The sequence below is a fragment of the Berghia stephanieae genome, chromosome 6 (assembly GCF_034508935.2).
Source record: "Berghia stephanieae isolate SIO BIC M18660-M18661 chromosome 6, UCSD_Bste_1.3, whole genome shotgun sequence".
Lineage (NCBI taxonomy): Eukaryota > Metazoa > Mollusca > Gastropoda > Nudibranchia > Aeolidiidae > Berghia > Berghia stephanieae.
The window spans coordinates 11593726-11618837 of NC_088365.1; the positions used below are offsets into that span (position 1 = coordinate 11593726).

Here is a 25112-nt window from a genome sequence, read left to right on the forward strand (position 1 = left end):
GGACAAGGCCAGCTTTTTTGATATATCGATACCAGGAAATTTCCGATTTTCGATTTGGCAGTGACACTTGACACAGCAAAGAGCGAAGAAAATCTCGGTGTAGCTAAGTAGCAAGAGGGTTGCCAGTTTGGCATTTTAAATGCCAGATTCCAAAAATCTGGCATTTTTGAAAACCGTTTGGCATTAGAAAAATCATTTGGCATTTGGCATTTTCATTTGGCATTTTCTTTTCTTGTATATTATACTTCAAATGACACCTTTTCTTAATAAAAAAATTACCCCAACAGGAAATTTAGTATAATTCAAAAAAAAAAGAAAAAAAAAAAGAAAACACGCAAGCCACCAGGATATGATAGTAAATTGTCTATCAAAAGTGAGTAGTTTTCTTAGTGGGGGTGGGAGTCTTTGGCATTTTTTTGAGTGTTTTGGCATTTTTTGAGTGTTCCCCTGGCATTTTGTTGAAAAATAATCTGGCAACCCTGAGTAGCAAGTGGTGTGTGGCAAAATGATCCCGTGTGTCACTGGAGTCAGGTCAAACTGCTAGACGTGGTTCATTGGATGATGAGAGAGCTACACTCACAAGGCAAGGCTACTCGTCAATTCAATATATGGAACAGGAATTGTTTACATTTTATGTAATTCAGTTGTTTACGATCTGAGCACGGATTCATTCATTCGTGATAAAGTAACGTAGTAAAGTGTGTAAACCAGTCAGTGAGTTCCGTTTGAAATCATTGAGTGCATGTACGATACACCTGTTCATGCAATTCATCTGTGTCGAGCGTAACCAACACACCTGTTGTGGGTTTGTTGTTGTTATATTCGCGTCACTATTATAATATAGTCATATTAATTCTATTAATTAGAAATTAGACTCGAGCTACCTCTCGATTTAAGTTTAAGTGAGCGTCGGTTGTAGTTGTAGAATAAAAACAAAAGGTTTGTTCTTTAATTCGTGATAAGAATGAAGCCAATAAAGGATTCTTCTGTGCCAATAATAGCCAATAGCCTTGGAAGTTTGAGGCTGGGGCGTTTTGCAAATTAATTTAATGTAAATGGAATGAATCTTTTAAGTGTGTGATAGAATATTCACAAACGCAACATGCGGTACAATTTTCGGTTTTCATTCAGGAGTGTTGCCTATTCTGTGCTCGGTATATATTTTGTGATCACTTGTTATACTGGGTTTCATCTTCTAAGCAGGAGATTACGATCTGGAGATAACAATCCAAGCAAGGAAATAATTGAACGGATTAAAAGTCTCTCTGGTAAGTTTTAGACAGAAATTGTTCAGTTTTGTATCTTACTTACTTAGACTTAGAGCCACAGCGTTTCGGTTTCATCTGTTGCGTCGACGGTTACTGTTACACACGCTTTTGACTTCTTTATTTTTTACACTCTACTTCTACCACTACCATGCTCTCTATTTTTTTTTACCGTGTCAAACCAGGATGCAAATTTTTATTTTAATTTCCACTAGTTAATGGTTTAGGAGGTTCCTAATTGCTGCTGCTATTTGTTTGTTTTAGTTTGTTTTGATTTTTTGAGACAAGGTGGGGGGGTCTTTCCACAAGTACCTAGCAGTGCAGCGCAAAAGTCCTACTGGAAGAAAATACGTGTCTTTTTACCGAAACTCGCCACAAACTCAACAGAACCTCACAAAGGCTTACCATTAATCACCATAAACTCACCAAAACAGTCTATTAAAGATAATACCTAGTGCTGTCGGGCACGAACCAGAAACTGACTGGTTATATCCACTGACTCGTATCCGGATATGGGAATATTTATCCAAATAAATTATTTACATAATTATCCTATTTAAATATTTAAAACATTATTAAGATTTAGGATCTCAGTCATTATCCGGATTATATACCCTTTTCAGTAATTTGGATGTGCTCTCACTAGAACTTTTTATATCTGTTGTTTCTCATTTATTGTTTCCTATGAGTCATTTGTTATGATTCTTTCCCCTGTATTGTTTTTTAACTGAAGGCAGTGGACTACTAAAGTGAGTGAGAAGTGAGAGCACATCCATCCAAATCATTGAAATGAGTGTGATGCAGATCATATATCTGGACAATGACTCGGATCATAAATCTGGATAATGATTTAAATGTTATATTTTGGATAATTATTTAAATATTGGAATTATTAATTACATATATCCGGATAAACTGGTGGGCGAATATAACCAGTTATTCAGTTTCTGGTTCTGTTTTGCGCTCAGTAGCACTATGTTTTATCTTAAATAGTTTGTTTTGGTGAGTTTCAGCCGAAAGACAGATACCGTTGTTTTATGGAAATTCACCAAAACACCAAATCTGTGGTGAGTTTCTGTAAAAAGGCATACCCCAAAAAAAAAGTACAAAAAAGAACCCTCTTCCTCCATCCTTTATTCTTAATATAAAACAAAACAAAAATAATATTAATATTAGATGGAAAATTAAATAACAATGCGAAGCCATTGCTAGCAACTTTCCGAAAAACAGTCATAAACTGTAATCCCACCTGCAACGTCTAAGGTGTTTGGCCTATAGTTGAAAGAGCGGAGTTTATCCCATTGAGTGGAGGGGGCTCTGGGCGTATACGATTGTCTTTTTGTAATGGTCAAAGCATGGAATGTCACAATACTGATAGAGAAAAGTTTTCCTCAGTTGAATCTGAAGTTTGGGGGGGGGGGGGGGGGTTGTTCCGTGCTATGTGCATACCTTGAAAATGATCTCTCTCCAAATATTCAAAATATGTTGGTGCTAAGAGTTTTTTAAAAGTAATTAGAAGAGGCATTGGAACCACAATTCAGAATGTTTGTTTTAATACTGTGTATGTTATTCTATGACTTTGTGTGTGAAGAGAGAGAGAGAGAGAGAGAGAGAGAGAGAGAGAAACCACTGATCTTTGATTTCCATATATCCTGAAATTCATATCAGTATCAGTGTCTTAGTTGTGATTTTTGTTCTTAAAAACATCACAATGGTAACGATCATAATATAAGCCTCTAAGATAGGTCGCTATGGTAACGAGTCATTAAACAATGTAATTATTATCTTCACCTCTAGGCTCTCTTTTCTTATATATCGATTGTTGAATAAATTATAAATGCGAAGATCCAAGCTTATTCAACTGTCCATGTCTGTCTGCCCAGTTATGTGACCCATCCCCTATTTGTACTTAACTGTACAGACGACCCATTCTTATTGCACGAGTCACAGGAAAGACATAGCTGTGTCTTACGTATACACACACACACACACACACACACACACACACACACACAAGGCACGTGGCCGGTTCCCTGTGATAAAAAAAAACAACAAAAAAACTGTATGTAGACTGTCTCCTTGGAGTTGAGATTTGTAAAATGATGTTGATGGTGATGATGAATTATAATAATGATAATAATAATATATATACTTTATTCATCCAAGAAAAAAATCGAAATTTTATAATTATAATGATGACAATTTTACTACTACCACCACTACTACTACTACTACTACTACTACTACTACTACTACTACTACTACTACTACTACTACTACTACTACTACTACTACTGTTAATAATAATAAATAATGATAACGCTTGATATAAAGTGCGAAAAGTAGAACGGATTGGTTCACGTCTTCAACGTTCAATAACATAAATATAAGAATAAATAAATGACAATTTTATCAAAAGAGACAACATTATTGTTATTATTATTCATTATTATTATTATTTGCGTTATTGTCTGTTGTTTGGCTACTTTAAATGACATTTTAAGTGGAGGGGGGGGGGGGGGATTTTTTTCTGAAAAAATGTGAGTGCTGAGTGTTTATAATATCCAGTAATTACATCCGTGTTTGTGTTTTATTTATTTATCCATCTATTTTCACAGTAGCTGATTTTATTCCGCCGTGACTTGTATAATTTTGCGTGAAAGTTTTTGTCCTTGTGATGTTGTAAGGGTCGGTTTAGGGGTGATATGTCGTGTGATGATGAGTTACTATACTTTGATAAGGCATGGCTTGTTTTCATCTCAGCATCATTGCTATTTTTATATTTCTACTCTTTATTTCTTATTATTTCCGCCAACTTTTTTTTTTTTTAATGGAATTTCAACAGATGTCCAACGGATTAGAGTAGTTCAAGTGGATTTTTTTTTTTATATAGGAGACGTAAATAGATACAAAACGTTATATCTATGGCATTGACATGAACTCAGCTTACTTAGTAGTGTACATGACGATGCTTAATTGGTTCTCTCTCTCTCTCTCTCTCTCTCTCTCTCTCTCTCTCTCTCTCTCTCTCTCTCTCTCTCTCTCTCTCTCTCTCTCTCTCAGTTCATAAGGAACCGATCCTCCATTTAGCATGGAGGTTGTTGTAGTTTATTGTACTTAATAATTTATTTTAACTGAGCCAAACAGGGGCTACCTGTTATTGTATTCAACATGAATGCGCTCAGTGATTAAAGTTAGAAGAATTGGTGTATTTTGAAGAACTATTTCGGGGTCTCGGCTTCCTGTTGTTAACTCACTCAACCCTAACAACGACTATATCCATAGTTTACCTGGGTTACTTTTACCCATGCCTATTTATTTTATTTTTCTGAGACAAATTATTATAGTCGTCGTATCAAAGCTAGTGTTTTTATTTTTTGCATGTTAATGATACGTAGTTGAATAAAACTATGTACATTGCTTATTCTTAATACCTCTTTCTTCCAATTTTGAGAAGTAGCAAAAATCTCTAGGATCGAGTGAGTTAGTCTAAAAATACATAATAATTCCGTCCACTTCCAGTGGTTTTATTTCATCCAAAACTAATTTCGTTTGTATTATCGTTTTATATGCACCAACCACGGCCATCACCACACATGATACATAATGATGATGGTATCCGTCGTTGATGTTTCGTCTTTAGTAGATGGTATGCGAAGCAAGATAGGTCTGTCTGGTTTGTGTTGTGTGTGTGTCTTTGTGTGTGAATGAGTATGTTTCAGCCAAAGTAATTTGTAATTTAAGCGCTTAGAGTCTTGTGTCTCGGAGTTATATCGCTATATAAGTTTTCAACATTATTATTATTATTATTTGATCATTTGGTTTCGAGCAGGCCAATATTATTTTATTTTATTAGTATTATGTGCAGAGTTTTCACAAGTTTACAATGTAAAACCCTATAAACTGTTGAGTGATCCTCGACAATATTGGAGGTTTCCACAAGACGAAGAAGAAGAAGATTGAGACTATCATTAATAATAATAATGGATCAATCCGGATGGCTGATCCTTATGTATGGTGGAGGTCTTTGTTTTTCATTTCATTCCATTATTAACTAAAGATCGAGCTGATTAATTAAGGCGGTTTACTATTAACGCTATGCGTTTTCTTTTAATTGTCATAACAATGCCAGCCGGACATTTAGTAGTACCGACACACAAAACGGTGCGTAGCCTTGAACGTTTATAGTCTGATTAATATTATTTATTAGTGAGAACTTATCATAACAATGGCAGGCTAAAAACAATAACAAAAATCCGAGTGCCGTCAATTTCGTTCTATCTATAGATTGAGTTCGTCTGGATTGTAACAATAAGATGCTGTTATTGAGTCCTCGCATCGAAGTACCTGCGTTGATTTGGTTATATTTAGTTTATAACATTTGAATTAAAATTAATGTCATCATTGAAGACAGCGGGTGGTCTTGTTTTGTAAGGTTTCCCAATCCTTGTTTCATTCATAGTTTGATTTTAAAATCAATTTTTCTCCGATATTTTACCAGAATGACATAACATAACATATGGTATAGGCCAAAATAGGATAAAATCCATTGATGCCCTTAATATTAATAGTAATGCCATAAATCTATTGATTAAAGATTACAATAATGATACACGTGGTAAAGATAGTATTTAAACTTAAATGTACTCATGACATCCAAAGCACACCCACACACACGCATATAGATAGTGTGCGCTTGGCTTAGAAGCTCACAACATTGCCATCCGGAAGTATAACGGACCAACACACAAAACTGTGTGTATCTATGAACGTTTATGGTCAGGGTAATACAGTTCAGTGAGCATTACTCATAAACGCGGATGGCAAAAAAAACAATAACAAAGACCAGAGTGACGTCATCTTCGAACTATCTATAGTCGGGTTAATACAGTTCAGTGAGCTTTGCTCATAAACGCGGATGGCAAAAAACAATAACAAAGACATGGGTGACGTCATCTTCGAACTATCTATAGAAGATAACCATAACAATGGTGGGGTTCAATTTGTCACTGCACGATAGTAGGAAAGATTGACTCTTGGGCAACGATCAGGTGACGCTGATGTTATTATTATTGAACCTTCGTACGGAAGGGCGTTTGGTTTTCTTGTTACGTCATATCAATCAGGACTGACCAGAATCCAATCAACAGTTTTTCATCGATTACGATTACGAGTGTGTTTTGTTCAGTCGCCGCTCTGTTTGATGGCCCAATTTGTTCAGGATGGAGCGACACAGCATACGTTCGGTTGGGATAATTACTGTTTGTGATCGGGATTTTGGGTGTATGGATTTTGAGATGTGAGCGGCAGGAAATTAGAAATTTAAAAAGATAACAACATGGTGTGTTATTGAGCATGGCGCTCGTAAATATACCACCCCCCCCCCTCAATCTGTTTTTGTGTTGTTGTTGTTTTGTTTTGTTTTTTTGGGTTTTTTTTTTTTTTGGGGGGGGGGGGGGGGGGGTTGTTCTGATCGGATTGAAAACATTCCCTCCCAAAGCAATAACTAATCTTGTTTTGTTCGTGTTTTTTTTTTTTTGTTTTTTTTTTGTTCTTGCAGTAAATACATTAGCTTTCATTTTTTTTTAAAAAAGGAAACAAAATATAATAATAATGTTAATAGGGTTTGTTTTTTTTTTAATTAAGAAGAAACGCTGTCTTGTCCTTATCAAACTTGGATTGTTCACAATCTTTGTTGGTCGGTGAGTAGTGAAAATTACAAGCCAGAAATCGTTGCCATCTGTCGTCGACTGTCTGGTCATTCAGCCATCACTGACCACCACCGTCGTTGTATTGATTAATCAAATGACTTGTGATGTGCCTCGCCGTCTGTTGTCCAATCAAACCTCCCAAGAGTGTCAAGCGATATTGAGCATGATCAATGGCCGGATGGATTATAACGATCTCAAAACTGCAGTGTCCGCGATTACTTACCTTCGGTAAGACACAATCTAATCTACATTGTCTTTTTTTTTTTTAACCTCTAATCTGATTGAGGCTTCTTCTTTAATGCTGATCCTTTTTGGACGTCGCCTTCCAGATAGCCCGACGAAAGTCCTTTCTGATTTTTATCTAAGAGAGCTTGGTGTCTCGGAGTTATAGTATTAAATTTCAGCATATATAATTTTTCACATTATTATTATTATTATTATTATTATTATTTATTATTATTATTATTATTATATTATTATTACTATTATTATTATTATTATTATTATTATTATTATTATTATTATTATTATTATGCCAAGCGTCCTACTTGTGCTTGTGCTCCCCATCCAGTCTGCCATGTTTTGAGACCGCCTTCTCCATTGTCCCCCCCCCCCCCTTTGCTTGCCCTCACAGACTCCTTTCATGCTAAATGAAGCTTTTCTGTAGAGTCATGTCTTTTGATGTGGCCAAAATATTATGACAGCTTTAATTTCTTGACGGGTGACATGAGCTGGTAGTCTTTACCGGCTATTCACCAAAACCTAAATTTTAATGTTCGATGTCTTGGCTGTCTGATATTCTTTGGACCCTTTTGCAGAAATGCATATCAAAGGCACTCATTCTTTTTTCAGTCGTCTTTGGATGGTATTGTCCATTTTTCACTGCCGGATGGTACGGCTAGTAAAATACAAGTTTCTATATGAACAAGAGACGAAGTGAGTGGGAAAGTGCCAGAAGACAAAAGAGAATACAAATTTCTCTTGTTGTTATCAACATAAGTGCCTGCTCCACTCACTTTTCTAGGTTTCTATATAGCGCTGTCCTTAGTGTTTCCGGGGGACATGCCTGTTGTCATTGCCGATGCAAGTGCCAGTCTGCGTTTTTTCTCCAGACCTGACTTGCCATTTTCGTCAACTTTTGAGCCTAGATAAATTAAGTTTTCAACGTTTTCAATTCAGAAAAGTGAGTGGAGCAGGCACGCACTTATGTTGATAACAACAAGAGATGAAGTGAATAGGGCAGTGCCAGAAGACAATAGAGAATAAAAACTTCGCGGCGGTGATGGGGGTTTGAACCCGCGACCTTACTGGTACGTACCAGTAAGGTCGCGGGTTCAAACCCCCATCACCGCCGCGAAGTTTTTATTCTCTATTGTCTTCTAACATTTTCAATTACAGTATGCAGGCGGGGAACATCTGGTAGATGGTGGTGACTTTATTTCATTATACTGTTCTGCGAGGGCTCTTGTCCAGGTCCGTGATTTTATTTAATTTTTGTTTAGCGGTGTACTCTCGTGTCTTCGCTGTGTTTCTTGACAGAATATTCCAAGTTGCTGAGTCCATCTTTGGATTGGATTTTCAGAAGAGGTCCGTACGTACGTGTGTGTCGGTGTCCGGCATCTGGATGATGGCATCACAGTCAAGATCATGCCCGTTGATCTGTACACCTTTCATGCGATTGCCTCTAGTATCATGATATGCTAAATATTGATGGTGATTTTATGGGACTTTGTCGGACGCATCGCCTTGATATGATATGATATGTTATAAGTCCAGATTTATGTAGGCTTTTACAGCCTTTTATCTGCTCTTGTGCATTCGTGAACGTATTTAATTCACGTCTCTCAAAACTGGCCATGCCACATAATGGAAAGAGGTGTCTGAATTAAACTCTACAAGTAGTATGTGGTTATGTGATCTAGTGGTATGACACTCGCGTTCGGATCGGAAGGTCCTGGGTTCGAGCCTCGCGCTCGACGCATAGTTGAGTCCTTGGAAAAGACTCTTTACTCACATTCTCTCACCGTACTCAGGTGTAAAATGAGTACCTGGCCGTTAACAGCGTTGTCTTTGTCCGAAAAATTGTAATATCGCCTAACAGGCGTCATGTCTCGTCCTACATGTTAAATGTTGCTGTTGACCAGGGACCCCTTGTAAAGCGCTTTGAGCACGTTAAGTGGATATTGCGCTATATATAAAAGCTCAATTTTTTAAAATTTATTTATATTTTTTTTTAGTATTTTTCTGTTTCACTTGTAGAGGCAACCAATTACTTTTTTATTGTTGTGAATCAGATCCTGGTTATAATATGCCTTTCTGATGACATCAGACGGTTGTCTGATTACCCAAATTGTTATACACAGTCTCATTGTTGTAGTGGAGATACTCTCAAACTTACGCTTCATATTGTCCATTACAACAATGTTAAGTCATCATTACGTTCGGTTATCAGACCTAATCATATGTGCACGTTGTTCTAGTGCGTTACCCCGACCTGCTTCCCGATGTCTCTTAATTTTGGTTATTTTAATTTTACGTTGTTCTCTGACCATCGATTTAACATTTTCTACTTTTGTGAAATGTTTATTATCAGGACATTAAAAAAAAAAAAATATATATATATTATATATAATATATATATATATATATATATATATATATATATATATATATATATATATATGTATGTGTGTGTGTGTGTGTGTGGACCGTGCAAATCGTAACGTCGCCGGGTTTTTGGTTTTTTGTTGTTTTGTTTTTTTTTGGTTGTGGTGTTTGGTCATTGGGTGATCATTGTCGTCTGTCAACGATGTGATCACACATCCGCCGCTGACCACTGGTCATCACCTTTGTATTGATCAATCGGGTGGTTTGTTTGGTGTAAGAAACCGGCCGTCTGTCTGTCTGCTTGTAATTTTTGTAATGCTTTTACGGTTAGTGTTGTTCTATTTCTTATTGTGAGACTGGACCAAAATCGATAGTGTCTGATTGTGTTAGATTTTCTTTCTTATTGCTGTCTTGGTCCTCACAACACTTTTCCACTTTGTTAGAATGAAATATATATATATATATATATATATATATATATATATATATATATATATATATATATATATATATATATAAAAGCGCCAAAAATAAAAGTCAAAGTGATACTAGGCTGCTAGGAGCTGTGGACTGTAAAAAGTAATAAACAGAAATGAATATACCAGTTTCAAAAAGATTTCCAAGATTTTTCTATAGAGAGAGAACCTAAGAACCTACAAAACATCTCTGTCGTCCATTTGGAATTTGTTTGTTTTTGTTGTTGTTGTTGGCTGGAAAAGATGTTTGAGCCCGAAACGTTTCGTGTTTGGTATTTTGTTCCTCGTTGAAGCTGTTGTTATAAGTTATATATATTATATATTCATTTTTTGTTTATTTACAACGATAAAAGTCAAGCTAAGGGGATGAGTTCAAACAGGGAACAGAGGATTGAGATACTACCATAATGGGTGCCTGCCAGCTACAAGCACAGGATCCCGTCCTCGGGGGTATACTGAAATGTTTACAAAGTGCATCTTTATAAAAAAATAAAAACAACTAAGATAGTACATGACTCATAGATGATTTACAACGGGAAAAAAATATGATCGGTAAAATGATAAATTAAAAAAAAAAAGGATTTCTGTTTCAATCACAGTAAAACTCAATTTAGAGCGCGAGATTTGTTTTTGTAATTTTCTTCTTTTTTTTTTTTGTGTGTGTGTGTGTGTATTTGTACCTGTAGATAGATCTATGTGGTTTTTAATCTATATTCCAATCATTTATTTTATTGTGATTTTACTTTTCTGTAATGATACGTTGTTTTTGTAATTGGTAGGCTGCCATGGAATCAGGGATATCAACATATTATTGACTCACATGCAATAAATTGTACGGTTGTGTATAATTATAGGTTACGTGGACGGCGCCTGCCTGCTATCTGATAACGATGTACAATTTCGCCAACTCAAAAGAGATTTGAATCTTTTCTCCTCCTTCCCCCCCCCCCCCCCCCCCCCCTTCCCTTCCAATGGATTTTGATTTAGCATAATATGTAAACTATAATTTATGATTATATATAGCTGTTTTGCGGTTTTGATTTTCATATTGTACATAAAGCGAATAGTGAAGTGACAGTTAAAAACAATACAAATATTAAGGTATTAGAGCCAAGCCCGCCTGGGACCCAACTGCGGGTTTGACTCCCTACACCGCTATATAATATTATAATTGTATGCATAGTAGTTGTTTTCATCCCGCATTTTCCCATTCCCTTTGTTTTTCATCATTACTGATAAAGGTGCCCGCTCGTCACTGGGTGGGGTTCCCTACCTCCCATAGTGGGCAGGGAGGTACATACTGTGACTTCTATCCCCCTATATCTGTTTTTCCAACATGCTTTCTGTCTTTGTCTTGGAATGAGATTATTTGGTTTTGTCCTGGCCCTGGCTGGGGGAGAAACAGTCAAATGTAGTTAGTTTTGGGAGATGATATTTTTTTTCCTTGTAAATCATCTCTCTGTTATGCACTGTATTATGTTTTATGCACTATATATGATTTGTAAACATTTGAGTGTATTCCTTTTAGTCGGGACCTGTGCTTGTGTCTGGATGAGACGTTTAGGTGATCTAAGTACACTGATAGTGTGCTCTTGGAATCTACATCTGTTCCCTATTTTAAACCAATTCCCCTTTGTCTGTCTTATTCTTGGATGCTTTAATTGTAATTCTAAAACTTTTGACTATCCCATATTCTTCCTTTTTACTGGCGCTGATATGACCTTAATGTGTTGCAAGCGCCGTAAAACCCTTTATAACAAACAAACAAAGGTGCTCGCAACACACTTTTTTGATCTACTTTTAATGGTTCTCAGATTATCTTGTAATGAACGGCCTTGTAGCTATTCTGTGAAATAAATGTCACTTATCGTCTCTAACCGAAATTATGCATGGGCAATATGTACTTATTTGCAGGTCTGATAACCCAAATTATTGTGGGCTCATTGTTGTAGTGGAAATAGTCTCATACCACCGTGTCTATGACAACATCCCTGGATTCAAAGATCTAGAATACACAGAAAGACTGGAAAGATACGAATACCCAGCATGCAGTATAGGAGAGATAGAGGAGACCTTATGGAAGTGTTCAATACACGCATAGTCTATACTCTGTAAACATGAGCCTTCTCAAACTTGATTCCACCAGCACCACCAGAGGACATACATTCAAACTTTCCAAGGAAAGGTGTTCTCTAAACATTAGGCAGAACTTCTTCTCAGTTCGGGTAGTCGACAAATGGAACCGCTTGCCTTGCAACAGTTGCCGACGCTCCTTCATTGCAGGCATTCAAGTGTCGTCTCGACGCTCATTGTGACGAGAGACGCATGCGCACAACCAACATGACGTTCTGTCTCTAATAACTTTTCCGCCGGTGACGTCACAGACTATGGGTGACGTCCAATCAAGGGACGCTACTCTTCCCCTAATCTCATTCCCTATAGAATCAATGACAATATTGTTGTTTACTTACATGATAATGAATATAATAATAACATGCTTTACCATTATATTATCCAGTGGGTAAACTAAAGTTGACATTTAGATTTAGAGAAACGTTCATTTAATGGGAGAATGAGAAAAAATAATATCATGTTTGAAAATTGACTTTTCCATTATTCGGAAAGAAAAACTGCAAGGATATTTATTGCTTTTCCTGATTTTTTTTAGCATAAATGTGTTGTGCTTGATTAGTTGTTATTATTTGTTTTATTTTTAGCTCCATTTGTGAATAGCAACTTAAAAAAAAAATATTTGGTCAAATTTTGTTAAATGTGTAAAGATAGATAGAATGAAGTTGACCTCACACGGGTCTTTGTTATTGTTGTTTTTTTTTTTTTTGTTTTTTTTTTGTGGTTTTTTTTTTTTTTTTACCATCCACGTTTATGAGTAATTCTCACTTAGCTGCATTATCCAGACTATAAAAGTTCATTGTTACTCAAGAGTAGCCAAGCGCACACTATATAGACGTCAAGTTCGTATGTCCGACTGGAACACTCACTCGACTCGAAACTGAATCAGTACCTTGCTGCAGGTAGTGATATTTATTTTGTAAGAGTAATAGCCGACCTCATATTATATTCTTATTCCCATCACCACAATACACTAATAATAATGGTAATAATAATAGTGATGATGGTGATGATGATTATACCAATAATAATATTTTATTAATAATAATAATGATAATAATAATAATAATAATAATAATAATAATAATAATAATAATAATAATAATATATATAATAATAATAAATAATAATAATAATAATAATAATAATAATAATAATAATAATAATAATAATAATAATAATAATAATAATAATAATAATAATACCGTTGTTAAGACTTTCCATTTTCCCATGCAATGGAACGACGGAAGTAATCAGTTCACTCATGCATGTCCTGTCTTTTCTGTTGTTTGTTTGTTTGTTTGTTCAGGACGTTTGTATAGAAGTGTCTTCAAGTGCACAATGTTTTGGGTTTTTTTTAAATATAACAAATGCAGACCTGGCTTTCATCGTTTCTTTGTATTGTGGGTGGATGAATGCTATCAGATTCCATCGGCCAGTAATGATTTCACGGTATGTGTCTTACAAATATAGATCTGTCAACTGATATTTGATTAAATACAACTCATATTTCATTCCTTGTGTCTATGTTTGTTTTGAATTTTTATCTAGTAATTTATTGTGTGATGAACTCTCCGATTTTTCTCCTCTTTATTATTTCTTATTCTTGGGTTTTAAACCAGTTTTTATAAGAGGAAAGCGGCGGGGGGGTGGGGCGAGGGGTGGGCTGCATGCTTCTCTTGTGTGCGTCTGTCTGTTCTGTCTTTGTTCTTCTTTTGGTCTGCTATTTCTTCTCTTCTCTCTTCTTCTTCTCTTCTTCTCTTTCTTCTTCTTCTTCTTTTTTCTTCTTCTTTTCTTCTTCTTCTATTTTTTTTCTTCTTTCTTTCTTCTTCTTCTTCTTCTTCTTCTTCTTCTTCTTCTTCTTCTTCTTCTTCTTCTTCTTCTTCTTCTTCTTCTTCTTCTTCTTCTTCTTCTGCAACATGAATGGTCCTGTAAAGAAAATTCGTTTGCACGATTATTACCTATTTATATAGTGTTCTCTCTTGTAATATCAAATCGCAAAATGAATGGCATTACTATATTATTCGCACATCATGCATTGTGTGGCTATGTGGTCTTGTGGTATGACACTCGCTTTCGGATCGGAAAGTCCTGGGTTCGAGCGTCGCTCGGCACATAGTTGAGTCCTTGGAAAAGACCCTTTACACATATTCTCTCACCATACTCAGGTGTAAAATGAGTACCTGGCCGTTTACAGCGTTGTCTCTGTCCGAAAAAAAATCTTACTTCGCCCAACAGGCGTCATGTCCCGTCCTAAATGTTAATTGTCGCTGTTGGCCAGGGACCTTGTAAAGAGCTTTAGTGGATATTGCGCTATATAAAAAGCTCAATTTTTGTTGTTCTCCTTCCTTTTACGTTTTAGCTAAATTTAACTCTTAACACTGTCCCTCGACATAATATTGTTGAAAATATGTTGTATCGCTTAGAAGCGGAATCGTTTCCAGATTGCACCGAACTACCTCAATTTCGTACCTAAACGTTTTAAAGTTTAGATTGAAAGATTAAATTGGAATTTGACCTGGGGCATTTTTCTTTCCAATAATTGGGAATTAAATGGGTGCAATTTCATCATTCTTCTCTTTGGATTAAAAAGAAATATATATATATATATTTAGGGCGGAAATCTATTTTGATTGTTCATAATGCTTTACGCGAATCGCTAAGAGTTCTGATATTCAATTGGAAAGGCGTTGGACTCACAAGAATAGGTTCTTATATTGGTGATCTATTCACTCTGCCCCCCCCCCCCCCCCCCTCGTTCTTTTCGTATGTGAGTTGCTGGGGTTTCCGTTATGGTTTGATGATGTGAATATCTCTCTCTCTCTCTCTCTCTCTCTCTCTCTCTCTCTCTCTCTCTCTCTCTGTGTGTGTGTGTGTGTGTGTGTGTTCTATTTATAATTGTAGTCGATTTCTGTCATTGTCTAATTGTTATCATTTTGCTCAGGCCTTGTCTGGGGTCATTTCCAGAATTGGAGACAGTTGCATATATCTCTTATGTATGTATCTCGTTGTTTTTGATATTTTTAAATTGCGATCTTTCGAGTGCATTGGTTTTAAGTGGAGATCCCACTAATACTGTTCCTGGATTGAGAATAGTCAGTCATTATCGCTGAAGGTGCAATCGATTAAGCCTGAAAAATTTGCCTGGGACATTGACATTTCTATAGAGTTCTGCATTTTGATTTCACCCTCTCCTTACCAGCCATTTTCAGGATTTTCCCCAAAACTTCACACCCAACTAACACAAAAATAAATTTTTTATCACTCAACCACAATAGCAGTAAGTTCTTGTCATAGATAATTTCTTTAGCAAAACATACTCTAACATACAACACACTGTTCATTTTCTTTACGTTTTATGATGTACAAAAGAAATTTGAATAAGTAAAATGTTGGTAAGGAGAGGGTTAAGGAAAGAAGAAAAAGAAGACAGAAGTAGAAGCATGAACATGAGGAGGTCGTCCTTATAGGTAATAAAAAGGGGAGGAGCATTTTGCATTTACTATGATCTATTTACAAATACCCAGTTAATGGGGGAGTTCGATTTTCAATGGTGTAGCCTACGCCAAATTAAGTAGCTCGTTGATCATCATAGAATATAAGTTTATGGAGGTGACAGGTAGAAAGAGTGTGGCTCAGCGGTACGGTCTTTGCTTCTACCCGAAAGATATCAAGTTCGATCACCCGCCGCTGCGCTGTGTGCTCTTGAGCAAGGCACCTCGCCTTAGCTCAATTTGCGGCGCTGCACTGTGGCTGACGCCTGGGTTATTCCAGTCTTCCCTTGGAATAAGGTATTAAATCACTTGGATTGCCTTCTCAATAAACCAATCATGACTGAAGGTCCATTCCTATCTGTCATCATATAATTTTACCACCTAAAAGTGTTAACTGATGAATACATTCATAAAACGCTTTTTCTTTCTTCTCATTTTAGATAGAAACCTTTACTTTTATTAGCGATTAAGATGAAACTTCAACTTTTTGAAAGGTCTTAGACCCACATGTCTTTTAGTGCGGTTATGTGGTCTAGTGGTATGACACTCGCTTTAGGATCGAAGGTCCTGGGTTCGAGCTCGGCGCATAGTTGAGTTCTTGGAAAAGGCTCTTTACTCACATTCTCTCACCGTACTCAGGTGTAAAATGAGTACCTGGCCGTCAACAGCGTTGTCTTTGTTCGAAAAATTGTAATATCGCCTAACAGGCGTTATGTCCCGCCCTACATGTTAAATGTTGCTGTTGACCAGGGACCTCTTGTAAAGCGCTTTGGGGCACGTTTAGTGGATATTGCCCTATATAAGAGCTCATTTTAAAAATGATTTTTTTAAGAAATTCAAAAAATTCAAAAGGGTCTCAGATTTAAGGCTTTGAGACGTGTGTTGAGGGGTCTTATTCTCATTATTAAAAGTTTTTTTTTAGACCAATATACGGAGAAACATTGCTTTTTGTCAGTGCGGTGCAGAGTTAGTTGTGGGTTATTGTGTTGTGATCAATAAAAATAATCTCACTTCATGGGAAGTCTTTGACAAGTTTACGGCCAGGCACTTTCCAAGTCCTGGTGGGGTCGTTTGTAATCTAATTTGTCTTTTCACAATGTTGGAAAGAAACAGAATTAGACACAAGCCATGCACTTTAAAACACATACAAGGGGGGGAGGGAGAGAGAGAGAGAGAGAGAGAGAGAGAGAGAGAGAGAGAGAGAGAGAGAGAGAGATGTCATACAGACAAATAGAGACAGAGGGATGTGGGGAGGAGGGGGATGCATTCAGAGAGAGAGAGAGAGAGAGAGAGAGAGAGAGAGAGAGAGAGAGAGAGAGAGAGAGAGAGAGAGAGAGAGGTGCCATACAGACACATAGAGACAGAGGGATGGGGGAGGGAAAGAGGGGGACATTCAGAGAGAGGAGAGTATGTCGAGAGGGAGACTGGTCTTGAGCTGAAATGCAAATATATTTTGTTCCATATTTAGTTTGTTTTTATGTGTTGCTTGAAGTAAGGATCAATGATGTTTTATTTTAATCCGTCGATTTGACAAGCGTGTGGGAGTTAGACCCTATATTACAAGGCTGTATTAGTCTTATTTTATCGTTTAATCATTTGTTTTCATAGCTTCTCGTTGGCTTGTTTTTGTGTGGCTGTATGTTCTCGCGGTGTGACACTCAGGTTGAGACGTATCAGTCCCTGGTTCTGATCCCGCTGTGGATGTTGCTAAGTTAAGTTGAGTCCTTTTCGAAGGCATGCATATTCATACCACAACACATAGGCACGATGTAAAGATAGTATGGAGATGACGTCACTCCGGTCTTTGTTGTTGCTTTTTGCCAGTCGCGTTTATGAGTAATTCTCACTAATCTGTATGAACCAGACTATAAACCGTCAAGGTTTTACACATAGTTTTGTGTGTTGGTCCGTTATATTTCCGGTTGACAATGTTGTGAGCTTCTTAGCCAAGCGCATACTATCTATATTATGATGGATGACAGCTTTGACTTGGTCCAATAATTAATAAAGGGGAAACAAATCGCTTGGAGTTATAATAGATACGAATCCGCGTCATTTGTCCTTCATAATGTTACTCTTGGCTTTGGACCATTTGTGAAGCGCTTTGAATGTGTTTAAGTGTAGATATATTGCGCTATTAAAAAGCTCGTGATTTTCAGGTGTTTTTTTTTTTTTTTAATGCTGTCATGAAAATCAAATATGTTCCTGATTGAAAGAGATACATCATTGCTGGCTTAGTTTGTTTTGATAGACTTCGTAAAAAGAAAGTGACACGGATTTTTTTTTTTTAATTATTTTTTTTTTAAATTTATTTATTTGTTAAAATATTTTACCTTACTTAGGAGATGTCAACTTTATAAAATTAGTCCACTGTTACTTAGATATGGCTTAGGTGAACATCGTTACGATATTTTGCCTTTTTACAGACTGTGTGATGAGTGACCAAGTGATTAACATTGGTCGAAAACTCTGGTCCGACGGCGTGTCTTTGGTCAATCAATCAATCAATCAAGACACTTTCGTTCCCTACCCCCACTTACTCGACTCGAGTTTGCAAGGGCTGTAAAAGAGAACTTTTAAAGTGGAATTCGAATATCCAGTCATGTTTTTCTTGTCCTTCTCTCCATCCTACAGTGGTTTGATTGAGTCCAATTCAGTTCAGAGCTCGATATACCATCGAATCAAGTCTTACTGTTCTATTCGTGATTCATCTGTTGGTCTAAAAAAATATTTAAAAAAAAAAAAAAAAAAAAAATATATATATATATATATATATATATATATATATATATATATATATATATATATATATATATATTATATATTCCTTTTTTTAAATATTCTTTCTTTTTTTTCTTCTGTTTTCTTCTTTATTTTTGTGTTGTCTTTTCTATCTTTCTTTTTTTCTTTTTTTTGTTGTTGTTGTTGTTGTTGTTGTTGTTGTTTTAAATTTTTTTTGTCTGTTTGTTCAATGCTCTTACTTATAAGGCCTTCAAGTTTAACTTTGTTTGGGCCACGAAACTTTTACTTCGATTATCGATTTATTTTTTAAATAACCGATTCGTCAAACAGGTCTCAATCCTGAAACTTTAATATTGTCAAATGTTTCTCTTGCTTTCAATATTGATACTTTCTGACGAGTTGAAAGTCGTTTTAATCAACGAAAATTATTTGAAGTAAATATTTTTCTGGCAAAAATATAAACAAAAGTTTTGTTTAGTCAGAGGAAAATAGAAATGTCTGTCTGTCTGTCTGTCTGTCTGTCTATTTATCCGTCTCTCTGGCAATCTTTGTGATTGATTGCTTTTATAATCTTTTGGGAATTTATTTCTTTTTCATTTCATCTCTAAGTCATCTTAGTAATATTGTTTGATTTTTACCGCAATGAAATAGCATTGACACACAAAGAGAGCTGATTGGTTTCTTTGAAACGGGATTGGGACGAGAAACTTGAAATTTGTGTTTGTGTTTGTGTTTGTGTTGTATGGTCCTTAATATAGATAGAAGAAATATAATATGCACAGCAGTTATTTATATAAATCGGATCTATTATTTTGCAGCCTCTTATTTTTAATTCTTCTTTTATTTTTTAGAATACATATTATATTTCATGGATTTGGGTGTTTTGATAAATTGTCTTTATTGATTGTATTATATATATATATATATATATATATATATATATATATATATATATATATATATATATATATATACGATGAGAGAATCATGTGAATAACGAGCCTCTTCCAAGGATTCGATTTTTGCACCTCCCAGAGCTGTCTGAAGGCCTTTCTCATACCACCACAAAACCATAATGCCGTATAATTAAAATATGTTTTAAAAGAGTAGAAGATAGTAGTAAGCTTTGCAGTCCGAATGACGCTTGCTGAGAATTGTGTGATTCAGTCATGGTCGATGAGTATAGCTGCTCTCTCCATCCATGCTGTTAAAAAGAAGCAACATTAAAAACAAAACAAAAATAAACTAACCATTTATTTTTAAAAAATAATCGAGAATTTGTTTTTGTTTTAAGCGTAATGGTTGGAGCTGTGCTAATGTGTTATTGGTTATGACAGGTCGTTAATAATGAATGTTCACACAACTAATCTTTGTGGGTTTAAGTAGTGCCCAGTGTTGAGGAGGTTATTATTGATTTTGTTTGATGGATTCTTTAGTCTTGTTTCACCGACATTGCCACTCAGTGCGATTCGTCTTCGTTAGGTTTTAAGGAGGCTCTGTCTCCATGTTAACTCGGTAATTCGTATAGACTCCCATACAGGCCGAATATTACGAATTTTTCGTAATTTTACGAATTTTAGTCAAATTTCATCGCCAAATACGAAATTTTATGGAAAATTACGAATTTTTTATTCTTAGCAATACTTAAATGATAATGAAAATAATAATAATGATAAGAAGAAGAACTACTACTACTACTACTACTACTACTACTACTACTACTACTACTACTACTACTACTACTACTACTACTACTACTACTACTACTACTACTACTACTACTACTACTACTACTACTACTACTACTACTACTACTACTACTACTACTACTACTACTAGATATGAAGTGAATAGAAAAGTGCCAGAAGACAATAGAGAATAAAAATTTTTCGCGGCGGTGGTGGGGTTCGAACCTGCGACCTTATTGGTACGACAACTCCGCCTGGCAGGTGAGAGCGTGGCTCTACCGTGTGAGCTATCAACGAACACAAAAATATTCGTTTCAAACTCAAAGTCATTACTAGATCCCTCTCTCACCCACTTCTTGAGACCGCCGATTCGTTCGTACACCACCATCGCGAATAATTTTGACCAGCAGTTAAGCTTAATAGCCAATATTCTCAACACAAACATATAACATAGAAACGATTGAGACATTGAGTATGCTCCGGTGTATGGGGTGAATTTTTAATTCAGAAAAGTGAGTGGAGCAGGCACTTATGTTGGCAACAACAAGATATGAAGTGAATAGAAAAGTGCCAGAAGACAATAGAGAATAAAAATTTTTCGCGGCGGTGGTGGGGTTCGAACCTGCGACCTTATTGGTACGACAACTCCGCCTGGCAGGTGAGAGCGTGGCTCTACCGTGTGAGCTATCAACGAACACAAAAATATTCGTTTCAAACTCAAAGTCATTACTAGATCCCTCTCTCACCCACTTCTTGAGACCGCCGATTCGTTCGTACACCACCATCGCGAATAATTTTGACCAGCAGTTAAGCTTAATAGCCAATATTCTCAACACAAACATATAACATAGAAACGATTGAGACATTGAGTATGCTCCGGTGTATGGGGTGAATTTTTAATTCAGAAAAGTGAGTGGAGCAGGCACTTATGTTGGTAACAACAAGATATGAAGTGAATAGAAAAGTGCCAGAAGACAATAGAGAATAAAAATTTTTCGCGGCGGTGGTGGGGTTCGAACCTGCGACCTTATTGGTACGACAACTCCGCCTGGCAGGTGAGAGCGTGGCTCTACCGTGTGAGCTATCAACGAACACAAAAATATTCGTTTCAAACTCAAAGTCATTACTAGATCCCTCTCTCACCCACTTCTTGAGACCGCCGATTCGTTCGTACACCACCATCGCGAATAATTTTGACCAGCAGTTAAGCTTAATAGCCAATATTCTCAACACAAACATATAACATAGAAACGATTGAGACATTGAGTATGCTCCGGTGTATGGGGTGAATTTTTAATTCAGAAAAGTGAGTGGAGCAGGCACTTATGTTGGTAACAACAAGATATGAAGTGAATAGAAAAGTGCCAGAAGACAATAGAGAATAAAAATTTTTTCGCGGCGGTGGTGGGGTTCGAACCTGCGACCTTATTGGTACGACAACTCCGCCTGGCAGGTGAGAGCGTGGCTCTACCGTGTGAGCTATCAACGAACACAAAAATATTCGTTTCAAACTCAAAGTCATTACTAGATCCCTCTCTCACCCACTTCTTGAGACCGCCGATTCGTTCGTACACCACCATCGCGAATAATTTTGACCAGCAGTTAAGCTTAATAGCCAATATTCTCAACACAAACATATAACATAGAAACGATTGAGACATTGAGTATGCTCCGGTGTATGGGGTGAATTTTTAATTCAGAAAAGTGAGTGGAGCAGGCACTTATGTTGGTAACAACAAGATATGAAGTGAATAGAAAAGTGCCAGAAGACAATAGAGAATAAAAATTTTTTCGCGGCGGTGGTGGGGTTCGAACCTGCGACCTTATTGGTACGACAACTCCGCCTGGTCTCAAGAAGTGGGTGAGAGAGGGATCTAGTAATGACTTTGAGTTTGAAACGAATATTTTTGTGTTCGTTGATAGCTCACACGGTAGAGCCACGCTCTCACCTGCCAGGCGGAGTTGTCGTACCAATAAGGTCGCAGGTTCGAACCCCACACCGCCGCGAAAAATTTTTATTCTCTATTGTCTTCTGGCACTTTTCTATTCACTTCATATCTTGTTGTTACCAACATAAGTGCCTGCTCCACTCACTTTTCTGAATTAAAAATTCACCCCATACACCGGAGCATACTCAATGTCTCAATCGTTTCTATGTTATATGTTTGTGTTGAGAATATTGGCTATTAAGCTTAACTGCTGGTCAAAATTATTCGCGATGGTGGTGTACGAACGAATCGGCGGTCTCAAGAAGTGGGTGAGAGAGGGATCTAGTAATGACTTTGAGTTTGAAACGAATATTTTTGTGTTCGTTGATAGCTCACACGGTAGAGCCACGCTCTCACCTGCCAGGCGGAGTTGTCGTACCAATAAGGTCGCAGGTTCGAACCCACCACCGCCGCGAAAAATTTTTATTCTCTATTGTCTTCTGGCACTTTTCTATTCACTTCATATCTTGTTGTTACCAACATAAGTGCCTGCTCCACTCACTTTTCTGAATTAAAAATTCACCCCATACACCGGAGCATACTCAATGTCTCAATCGTTTCTATGTTATATGTTTGTGTTGAGAATATTGGCTATTAAGCTTAACTGCTGGTCAAAATTATTCGCGATGGTGGTGTACGAACGAATCGGCGGTCTCAAGAAGTGGGTGAGAGAGGGATCTAGTAATGACTTTGAGTTTGAAACGAATATTTTTGTGTTCGTTGATAGCTCACACGGTAGAGCCACGCTCTCACCTGCCAGGCGGAGTTGTCGTACCAATAAGGTCGCAGGTTCGAACCCCACCACCGCCGCGAAAAATTTTTATTCTCTATTGTCTTCTGGCACTTTTCTATTCACTTCATATCTTGTTGTTACCAACATAAGTGCCTGCTCCACTCACTTTTCTGAATTAAAAATACTACTACTACTACAACAACAACAACTACTACTACTACTACTACTACTACTACTACTACTACTACTACTACTACTACTACTACTACTACTACTACTACTACTATAATAATGATGATAATAATAATAATAATAATAATAATAATAATAATAATAATAATAATAATAATAATAATAATAATAATAATATGGTTGTTCATACACAATTTCAGAAATTACGAATTTCCTTGTCAAAGTACTAAAAGCACACAAGATGGGACACCGTTTAGGCATACTGTTTTGAACAATAACACATATCGAGAAAACGGAAAGAAGCAGCAGTGAGTGGGTGCGAAGTCGGGCCGGACCACCTTGCTAACGAAAGTCTTTACTTTATCAGTCACGTGAGACTACAAACCATGCACTGGACGGACACTCTTCTGTCAATAGATTCCTGAATGACATGCCGTCAGTGACTTCTTATATAGTACTATCAGTAGACAATGCATGCCGTTCATTGGGGTGTGTGTGTGTGTGTGTGTGTGTGTTTTGTTTTTTGTTTTTATTTTATTTATTTTTTGTTGGTGTCGTTTGGTTCTATTTTTTTTTTGTTTGTTTGTTTTTGTTTGTTTGTTTTGTTTTTTTGTTTGTTGTTTTTTTTTTTTTGTTTTTTTTTTTGGGGGGGGGGAGTTGTTTCGTATTGTTTTGTTTTTTAAACATGTCTAGCTAAAGATTCGATTAGCGTCAGGGATTAGCTAGTCAAACGATAGTGCTGGGGAACTGTGCGTAGATTAAACATACGCTTTTTTTTTTGTTGATGATGATCATGATCATTGCATCATCATCTTCATCATCGTCGTCGTCATCGTCATCATTATCATAACAGACAAACAAATTAACCTACGTACACAGAGGGAGAGAATGAAACACACACACACACACACCGAAGACAATAGAGAATATATTTTTTCGCGGGTGTGATGTTTTTAGTAACGACGTCACTACCATAATATTATCTCACTCCTCTGTAGTGTTTCATTCATCCTGTTTTGTTGATAAAGGGGAAACCCGAAACGTTCGTTAATTGATCTGTTCTTGAAATAAAAACGAAGCTTACATTCGATTTCATATTATTTTATGTCTTGATCTGTGTGACGTGTTGATTCATATTTAACACAGATTGGAAGTCAGTGTGTGTGTCAATTCCAATCTTTTAGGTCAATACGGAAAGTTAAAAGCCCTTCTTGTGCCGAGTAAATACCTCGGTTGGATAGGTAGGTAGACAACACGACATGCGATCGGCGATCACGTACAATCTAGACTATCAGAAAGAATACCTACTCTTGGTGGGAACTGCTGCCGTTTTATAGAAGAACACAGTATGTGCTATTTGGTTACCATTGCATATAGATAGTTCGAAGTTGACGTCACGCAGGTATTTGTTATTGCTTTTTGCCATCCGCGTTTATGCATAATTCTCACTAAAGTGTATTAACCTGACTATAAACGATCATGGTTACACAAAGTTTTGTGTCTTTGTCCGTTATACTTCCGGATGGCAATGTTGTGAACTCCTAAGCCAAGCGCATACTATCTATACTGTGTTTTTTAAAATAACGGCAGACTGCATACGATACATATTATCTTACTGTACAAAACAACTATTTTTCCTTCCTTTTTTTGGCCAGAAATCTTATAAATTCGAATGAGACCGATTACGATGACCGCCACCTTGCCTAAAATACTCAAACCCAAGACTTCAAAGGTGTTTAAGTTTTGATACTTTTTGAAGAGTTGAGCTTTATTAATCGATTGAAGTAATAAGAAGTAGCAGTTTTGTGGCCAAAACGGCAAATGTAGCAAAGCCAGGCAAACAAATAAAAATAATAATAATAATAATAATAATAATAATAATAATAATAATAATAACACAGCGAAGCGGCGGGCGATCGAACTCGGTACCTTTCGGGTACGAAGCAAGGACCGTACCGCTATGGACCTACCGTGTGCCACGGTCCGTAAACAAGTATCGGTCCTTACGTTTGTTGTCATTGGTCCGGTGGTCAAAGCAAGCATTGATCCCTGTGTTCATTCGTTCGTTTTAGACTTCATGACAACA

General features: G+C 36.6%; 1 protein-coding gene across 1 annotated transcript in view; it reads left to right on the forward strand.

Annotated features, from left to right (window-relative positions):
* The first annotated feature begins 84 nt into the window (after positions 1–84).
* LOC144974478 (ribitol-5-phosphate xylosyltransferase 1-like) overlaps positions 85–25112 on the forward strand; it is a 163011-nt gene continuing 137983 nt past the window's right edge. The window contains exons 1-2 of the mRNA XM_078917377.1: positions 85–107; positions 485–1268. Of these exons, the coding sequence (XP_078773503.1) occupies positions 1103–1268 (166 nt within the window). The 5' untranslated portion in view covers positions 85–107; positions 485–1102. The remainder of the gene's footprint in view (positions 108–484; positions 1269–25112) is intronic.